This window comes from Buceros rhinoceros, unplaced genomic scaffold, assembly GCF_000710305.1.
Source record: "Buceros rhinoceros silvestris isolate BGI_N320 unplaced genomic scaffold, ASM71030v1 scaffold18021, whole genome shotgun sequence".
In the NCBI taxonomy this organism is placed as follows: Eukaryota; Metazoa; Chordata; class Aves; order Bucerotiformes; family Bucerotidae; genus Buceros; species Buceros rhinoceros.
Window position 1 is genome coordinate 24182 of NW_010396285.1, and position 8827 is coordinate 33008.

At 51.5% G+C, this 8827-nt stretch overlaps 1 protein-coding gene across 1 annotated transcript in view; it reads left to right on the top strand.

The window, feature by feature from the left end:
- Positions 1-8827, top strand: part of NEK6 (NIMA-related kinase 6) — a gene marked incomplete at its 5' end in the record, with an annotated part of 27192 nt that extends 18365 nt beyond the window's left edge. The window contains 2 exons of the mRNA XM_010145866.1: positions 4760-4873; positions 8322-8827. Of these exons, the coding sequence (XP_010144168.1) occupies positions 4760-4873; positions 8322-8432 (225 nt within the window). The remainder of the gene's footprint in view (positions 1-4759; positions 4874-8321) is intronic.

The window sequence follows — 8827 nt, forward strand, 5'->3', positions numbered from 1 at the left end:
AGGGACTTGAGCAGTCCTGGGGGCTCAGCTCTAACAGCCCATTGCTTCTCACATGTAAGATGGGTCCAATGACAGGCTTGAGTGTGGTCTGGAAATGCTGTTGGGGGGGGGGAAACCCCACAACTGTTCATTCTTTTCCTACTACTCCAGTGTCCATGCAAAGACTGTATCTCTGTGGTGCTTCAGAGAGCTGCTCAGACTGCTGCCTGTGCTGGGCTCCTGCCCTGGCCTAAGAGCTTCATTAAGAGAAGCGATCTAACTGGATGTCTGGCATGAATGTCCCCAAAGTCACCACGCAGCATGAAGTGCCAGTGCTGGCCTTGCTAGTCTCAGAGCAAATAGCCATGGATCTGCCGAGGGACGACATGCTTTGGTGGAGATGCTGGAGCTTGGCGTGTTTGCATCACTGTTTCATTGTTAAAATTCCACGGGATAGGAGGGAGATAAAGGGTGTAAGACACACTACTAAAAGCTTGATCAAAAATACTTGGAAAATTGTGAGCTTAAATTGAGTGGCTTTGTGCCTGTCCTCAAATTCTCGTTCCCTCTGGTGAAGGAATTCAAGAGACTTTTAATAATTCCCAAAGCAGCAGCGAGATCCGCTGCAGCAGCTGGTGGTTTTTGTGAAGGCTGGTTTTGCTGCAGAGCTGCTAACGAGGTACTGACTGCCGCAGCTCTGCGTGCCCCGCTCTGCTGGCGGCCTTTGAAAAGGCATTGGAAGGCTCTCTGTGGGAACAGGGGAAGGAAGCCTGAGCTCCCAGTAATTCGCTACACTGAACAATTCCAGGTACGCCTCGTGTGGGGCCCATAGAGGAGTTCTCAGTTCAGGGCTGGGCTGCGTCGAGGCCTTGAGCCCTGTCACGGTGTGTTGGACTTGCCTGGTCTCTCTAGAACCGTTTGGGTCGCCCGAGCTGGACACCGCTCCTCGCACCCTGCCGTAGCGAACAGCTTCTCCTCCGGGTTGCTCTGAGGCATTCTGGAGGCTGAGCTCTGCTGGAGATGGGATTCCAGATTTATGCAGAGAGAAATATTTAGCGTTGTGCTAAGATATGTTTTTGTTGCAGGCAATATGGTCCCCTTATGGCACAGCAGTCGTGGTGCTCCTTACGTTTCAAGGAGCTGACTTAATTGCGCACTAAACATCATTTTCTGGTAGGAGTAGCAGAACTCCAGGAGCATGTGACAGATTTGGCATGTGAAGAGCTTTAAAATCTGCTTCCCGCGTAGGTAAGCCTTCACTTGGTGAGCAGGAGCTGGCAGGTCTCGCACATTCCAGGGGACTGGACAGTTAACCAGTTCTGCGTTTGCCAGATAAACAGTTACTTGACTTTTTAAACTTGGTAGAATTTGGAAATCAAGCATCCAGTAGGAGTGTCTCTGAAGGAGCTGTGGTTTATCTTCAGTAATTTCTTGTAACGAGAATGTTTTTCCATTTGGCTTTAAAGCAAGGGAGCGATGTTGGGTTGTGAGTCACTCGTGATACTTCTCCGGATGGATTGTGGAGATAAGCTGCAGAGAGACGTCATGTACAAATTGCCTTCGGAGACATGTGTGTCCCCTGGAATCCTCTGAGGGGACATTGAGGGGTTTGGGATGTGATGCCACATAGCACCACTTGACTGTGACACTGGTAACCATACAGTGATTTCTATTAAATCGTATCAATATAGTAGTAACTGTCTTCATCCCTCGCTTCCCCTAGATGTCTGTCAGCAAGATAACTTGGAGAGGATAAAAATAAGTTGTTAATTCTCAGAATATAGCTGCAAGCGATGACTTCAGCAGCTCTGGCAGGACGATCAATTTAACCGCTCTCGGTGATTGCTGAGGATGTATTTTTAACCAGTCACACTGCGTGGTGGTCATTTTAAACGCAGATCTGGCTGTCCCACGGTAATTGGTCTAATCCAAATGTCAGGAGCAAACCCCCGTGCAGCATCACAAACTGTTGTTAGTGAGGTAGCTGGAACGCCCGTGGTCACAGCCCCGCGGACCTGACTGGTGTAGTCAGGACGCGTGTGCGCTCACTTTCCATCTCAATTCCCTGCGTTCCTCCGCCTTCCTCAACCGCTTAGCTAGACTTGGAAGGAGGAGTTCCTGGGAATTGAAAAATGTCTTTCAACCTCACTGGCATTATTGATGTTCGTATTGAAATCTTGGAGACCCTGTTTAACCCTTTGATCACCTTCTAATGTGCCCATTAGTGCATCTCTTGGAACGCTCCTGCAGGCTGGGCTCTCCAGTTTTAACTGAGCGAGAGCAGTTTGCTGTCAATCCCTAATTGGAGATTAGAGTCAAATTGGAGGCTGTCTTTTTTTTTTTCTGCTGATTTGCCAGTTATGACAGTAATGAAGTAACTTCACCTTTTGCCTTCAAAACCTTCCGGAAGGCCTTGAGCATGGGGCTGCCAGGGCTCTCGCCCAGCCCTTGGGGCTCCGTTGCCAAGCCTGTGGGGTGACTTGTCAGCTCTGGAGGGTGGTGAGGAGCAGTTCCGTTTTACCACTGGTAGTAGTGGTGAAACCGCAGAGGGGTACAAGTGTGCCTGTTCCCCAGCCCACTGTTCTGGGCAGCTGCTCAGCGTGCAGCAGATGCCACTAACACAGCAAATGCCTCCGGCTGCATTACGTGAAGCATTACAGACAGAAAGCTGGACAGGCCTGGAACTTTGGGAGATGTTTTTGGGAGCTGTGTGCTCAGTTCATTGTGTCCTGTAGTGTAACCTCCAGTTATTCTGCATTGCCATTTATAAACCTCCCAGGCTATCTGATAGACCCCTCTGGAAGAGCTTCCTGAGGCATACCGTGTGTGGCACGTAAGGAGGTGACACGGGAGGTTTGGCCAGAACATACCTTAGCTGTGTGCAAGGGTCTGGTGCCTCTGCTGGGCTGTGGCGCTCGGGGTGACCCTGCAGTGAAGCAGGTTTTTGCTCATTTCACAGAGTAACCCTGTATCTTGCAAATACGCAAGGAAGACACCTCAGATTATTTAAAAGATAGCTTTATGACTTCAAGGGAGGGTCGTTTATCTTGGTGTCCCGCATTGCTTAACGCGTTTGCATAAGACACCGTGGGCTGCAGCCAGCTCAGGGATGCCTCTGCACCAGGCCATGTCCTGCTCTGTAAATCCAGCCCAAACGCAGCATTTCAAAACCCTGTCCTCCTCAGAACTGCTGCTGGGACGCCAGATCGCTAATAATCCATCAATCCTGACTCCTCACTGCAGATAATAGAGGGAAGGGTCTGGTACTGACTTCGTTCTGCTGGGAGCTGGCTGTGTGTGTCAGCACCACGACAGCGTTCTGCAGAGGGCTCTCGCAGCACGTGGTGCTGAGCAGATGACTAAGAGACATCAGATAACCCGCTGTTAGAGCATCAGCTTCAGCTGGCCTCAGTCTGGAAAGCTTGCCCGCTTGACAGGGCTTGTAGTGAAATGGGCTACAAAGCTCTGAACAGTGGATAATACCCACAGCGATCCGAGGTGCTTCCTCAGGGGGAGGTGTCGCGGGGCTGCCTCTGGCCGGCGGGCGAAACCCGAGCAGCTCTTGAGCTACATCCTGGACAGATCAGCGGACAGGCCCAGCGTGGCCATTGGCCACGGGAGGGTCATCAGGGCTTGGGTCCTGGGGGAAGGCCAGAGAGAGGGTGCTGAGCGCATAGTGTCCGATGTGACTTCAGCCACATCACATACGTTCAAAAACGCCTGTGTTGCTGTGGCTGTTGTCTGAGGCTCCTGGTGCAGCGTTCGTGTAGACCACCCAGTGGAGAACCTGTGGTGTGACTGGTTTTCCACACGCAAAGATGCAGTTTCCTTCCCGAGACTGAAGTATAACATAAACACGGCTTTGTGGGGAGGCTCCGCGTGCCCTGGAAGGAATTCTTCCCCACGCAGAGCCTCCTGTTGTGCTCTCCTTGCTGTGTGAACAGCCCGTTTCTGTTGGACAGCTGACATTTTTATTCTTTGTAGCAGTCTACTAAAAATCTACCAGCTCCTGAGAGCAAATGAGTTGTTACGGTCCTAACCAAGGAAGATGGAAACCATGACGCAGGAGCAGAGTGAGCGAGCTGCTACTTTTTAAAGAGATGGTTGTGTTAATGAGAGGTTTCCTTACTCACCTTTGAGCCAGTGGGTTTCCTGCTGTTTGCCCCTTGGTCTGAGCATCCTATTGCTTGGGTGTTTTTAAAAAAAATAAAATAAAAAGGGACATTTTTCTGTGTCCCTGCAGAACTGTCTGTATACAGCCAATATGCCCCACCCAACGTGTTTGGGGCAGAAAGTCTCAGTGACAGGAAAACACGGAGACGTTGCCCCGTGGTCTGAGCATCCTATTGCTTGGGTGTTTTTAAAAAAAATAAAATAAAAAGGGACATTTTTCTGTGTCCCTGCAGAACTGTCTGTATACAGCCAATATGCCCCACCCAACGTGTTTGGGGCAGAAAGTCTCAGTGACAGGAAAACACGGAGACGTTTCCTGGCTGGGTGCTGCCCAGTGGCTGCGTGTCGTGGCCCCGGCGGAGGCAGGGACAAGGCGCTGGTGTCGCAGGGTGCACTGTGACGTGGTGCCCGGGCAGGGCCTGGCTGCAGGGACCAGCTCCTGGCACCAGCCCCGTGACAGCGTGCAGAACCTTCGGGGCAGCTTTGGCTGTGGACAGTCTGGGAAAGCAGCGTCGTCACCCACTCGCTGTCACCGCTGCCCATCAGCTGTACCGAGGGCTGTTAAATCCTTTGCGGTTCTGACCTGTTTTCTGTGTTTTCTCTCCAGATGGCAGCTCTTCAGAGTCCTTTCTACGGAGATAAAATGAACCTGTTTTCTCTTTGCCAAAAAATAGAGCAATGTGACTACCCACCTCTTCCAGCTGAACATTATTCTGAAAAGGTAAATTGGGAGTGTTTTTGTGGGGGAATATTGCGAGGGGGTGTGCACGGAAAGGGAGCCCAGGAGGAGAAGCCGCCCACACCCAAGGCAGAACAGGAGATGGACAGGGGTCCTGGGTACCTTTTGGGCTGGCTAAGGAGAGGACGGTGCTGAGGTCTGGGTAGTGACACGTGAAATGAGGACAGCGGAGATTTCTTAACTGGGGATGTTTTGAAACTGAAAATGTGTGACACTGGCAAAAACCAGCACAGAACTGTGGGAAACCCTCTCCTTTGTCTCCTTTCCCTTAAAATAACACACCACAAACAGAGCTTCTGGTGGCGTTTGTGAAGTCTTTGGGGTGTAACACGGGAGGGAAGAGTCTCTTGAAGCCGTGGAGGGCAGGAAGGCTTTGCAGCTGAATGCAGTCAGCCTCCGTGCGGCAGCTGTATGAGGGCTGCTCAAAGTCGGGGTTTTGAGCGAGGGATGCAGAGTGGTCACTGAACCAGGGTGTATAAAAAATGGTCATTCTGCACACTTGCTCGGCTGGGTTTCACTTTTCCAAACACGCCTGCTGGTTTTTTTCAGAGCCTTTTGAGCAGGGTTTGTTAATTTTTTTTTCCCCTTACTCAGACAAACCAGCTGGTTTTCCTGACCTCCTCATTCAGTTACAGTTGCCTCCTATTTGAAAGGAAATGGCTAATGAAATTTTAAATGTTTACTGTATCCCTTGGGAGTTTTCTTTTGTTTTATTCCACCTCAGAGTTCTAAGGAGCGAGAGGCAGGATGCTGGGAAATACCGTCCTAGTCGGCAGCAGATCTGGTCCCCACCCTAGGAGGGACTCTTGCCACACGTTTTACTAGTTTTTTACTTGCTAAGTAACTCATGCAAAAAGATGGAGAACTGTTCTGGAAAAGTGAATTTTTCATTTTGTTTTCTTCCCCAAGCTGCCGTAGCAGCAAGTCCTGGCTCTGTGCGTGCAGGTTTGCCAGGCTGTTGCAGCATGCGGTTCAGGATCTGCCTGCTGGCAGCCAGGAATTAGTGTAAGTTGACAGATGTGTTTCCTGTCTTTACAATTACTGTCTGTTTGCTTCCCTCTGGCAGTGCTAAAGAGTGTGTGTAGTGTAGTGATACAATCCAGGGTGAGAAGGATGGTTTAAAGCTCAAAGGCGCCAGGTCCCAGACCTGTCTTTACAATTACTGTCTGTTTGCTTCCCTCTGGCAGTGCTAAAGAGTGTGTGTAGTGTAGTGATACAATCCAGGGTGAGAAGGATGGTTTAAAGCTCAAAGGCGCCAGGTCCCAGAGAACCAGACTCCAGATGGTGTTCGTACACTATTAACAGAACGCTTGACGAAGTCTGAGGAGGGCTCTGCCTTCGGCTGTAGCTCATCGCGCTGCATGAGCTGCTGCTTCTGCCTCACACCACAGAGAGCCTCAATTTTGTGCGTGTCTCCACCAGGAACAACGCTTGGTTTAGTTCCTACTTCCAAAGGTTGGATTTTCAGGTGCTTTTGGAGTGGATGGGCAAAGGCCTGTTGGTATCTCCCAGCAGCCGAGCGAGATAAACCAGGCAGGCGGGATTGGAGCTGTCGAGGCAGTGCCTGCAGCAGCGAGTTGCACCAGAAAGAATTGGTCCTTCCTGCAGCCAGCAGTGAGTGGTCACCCCAGTCTGGGCGTACGTGTCCTCCTCCAGGAGCCAGTGTCTCTGGTTTAGGTGGCAAGGGCAGAGTCTTTACAACCGCTGCAGAACAGTCACTGCTGCCATTCGAGTGTGGGAAAGCAGCGAAGCCTTCGTGTCCTCCCACCGAGGGCAGGGGCGAGGGCTGGGCTGTGCTGCGCTCCCGGAGTTTCCAGCGGTGCCCCAGAGCCACGGGCACGTCTCTCCTGCACCTTGGAACTGCAGCCCCAACACAAAGCTTCGGCTGTAGCCCGAGTGTAGACCACAGCAGTATTTCAGCTGCAGCGTTGTTGTAGGTGACTGAGGCAGAGCATTTCTTGAGCCACGCCTGCTCTAAGGGTGGTTCCTTTGAGTGATGTTCCTCTTCTCTGCAGCCTTTTGTGGCCAACCAGTCCAAATCCTCCCATGATCAGCTGGCGGGAGGAGCTGGGACTCCAGCCAGGATTAGTTTTCTGTATCAGGAACAAATTTGCTAGTAATTGGAGATACTAGTTGGTGGGGCTTATCGGGGCTTGCTCCAGCAGTTCCTCCCAGATGATGGGGAAAGGCCAGTGCTGCCCTGGTCATCGGCAGAGGACGGGGCTTGCTGGGCTGGGTTTAAGGGCTGTGTTTCCATGGGAGCACAGCTGCTGGTTGGACACGTGCTGTGCGCAGGCTCTGGTCAGAGCTGTGGTTTTGTCTGTGAGTGCTCTGTGGTGGTCAGTTTGATCAGGGCTGGGGTACGAGCTCAGTCGTTGGGGTCTTGGGGTTACCAAGGCAGCACCCCCCTGCCCCTGGCTGACTTCAGTCACCGTAGCAGTTACAAGAGAAGGGCTGGGGCCAGGCAGCGGGGTTGGGTTTAGTATGGGTGTTTGTGTCGCTTTCGGTGTGGACAAAGCAACAGGCAGGCAACTGCGTGACGCCCTGTCCTGCCTGCGTGCCCCGGCTCCATCCCCCCTGCCGGAATCCCCCCAGAAACATGTGTCGGGCCCAGCTACAGCTCGCAGGACAGGGCTGTGCTCCGTGCAGAGCTAAAACCTCGCTCGAGTCCGTTCAACGCAGCTGAAGCCGAGTGCTTGATAGCTGGATGGTCCTGCTTTTAATTACCATTAAAATAATTGGCACTGTGGCTACTGGGAGGATGTGAGAAGATCAGAGGCTCAAGGCTGTTCCTCCCGGTGCCTCGGGGGTACGAGCAGCTTTCAGTGTCTGTATAATTAAAAGCTACAATCTTTCATGTGCACAATAAAGAGGGCTGGGAGGTGGGAGACTTCAGCCTTTCTGCATTTTATTTATTAAATGTCATCAATGACCAGGCTCTTCCTCACAAAGGTTTTTAGGAAATGAGGTGTTTGACAGCTGTGGGCCAGTGTCTTAAGATAGGCAAGTGCTGGTCTTGCATTACATTCTTGCATAAAAATAAAATTAAAAAAAAGCTTTGGAAGCCCAGTGTTGGCAGTAGGGGGTCAGAGGGGGTGGCTGTGTGCTCGGTGGAGCCTCACTGCAGGGCTGAGCAGGAAAGCCCCACTATGGCCACGCTGGCAGCAGTGTGAAATCCACCGGGTTACGGGGAGGATTTAAACCGCCGGTGCTGAAGGTTTGGTGGAAAAGGTTTTTTCCAAACATTTTTGTGGGAGGGTGGTGGGAACAACATGGGAGGGGACAGACAGACGTGTCCTTGCAGCCCGCCCATGAACGTCTGCGTGAGAGGCTCCAGCGGCTGGGCAGAAAATCCCTTCCCCGGGGAGGCATTCCTTGCCCGGTGAGGGCCGAGTGCGCTCGTTCACACGCCTGTTTTCCTGTCTTTCAGCTGCGGGAGCTGGTCAGCATGTGCATATACCCCGACCCAGATCAAAGACCCGACATCGGCTACGTGCACCAGATAGCGAAACAGATGCCCGTGTGGACCTCCAGCACATGAAGCGGCGGCAAAAGCTCAGTCTTACTTGAATTCTTCTTTTCTCAGATGACACCGACTGGTGCCTGGTCACACACGTGAGAGGGTTGAGCACTCGCACCAAGGTGCTCCGTTATTTCTGCAGGTTATTTGACAAGGACTTTTACAGGGTGGTCATGCTTTAACGTGAAGATTCTGTGAGCTATTGCAAGTGATTCTTTGTTTGTTTGTTTGTTTGTTTTCTAAGGCCAATAACATGTTACAGGTGTAGATCATTTAAGGGTCCTTTCTTAGAACTGTCATGTGTAATCTAGGATAGCTGATATTACCGGGGTGAGAGCGCCCACACACCCCTCTATCGTAACTGTAATGTGAAATATTGACATAATTCCGTCGGTGAAATCACTTTATACTAATGT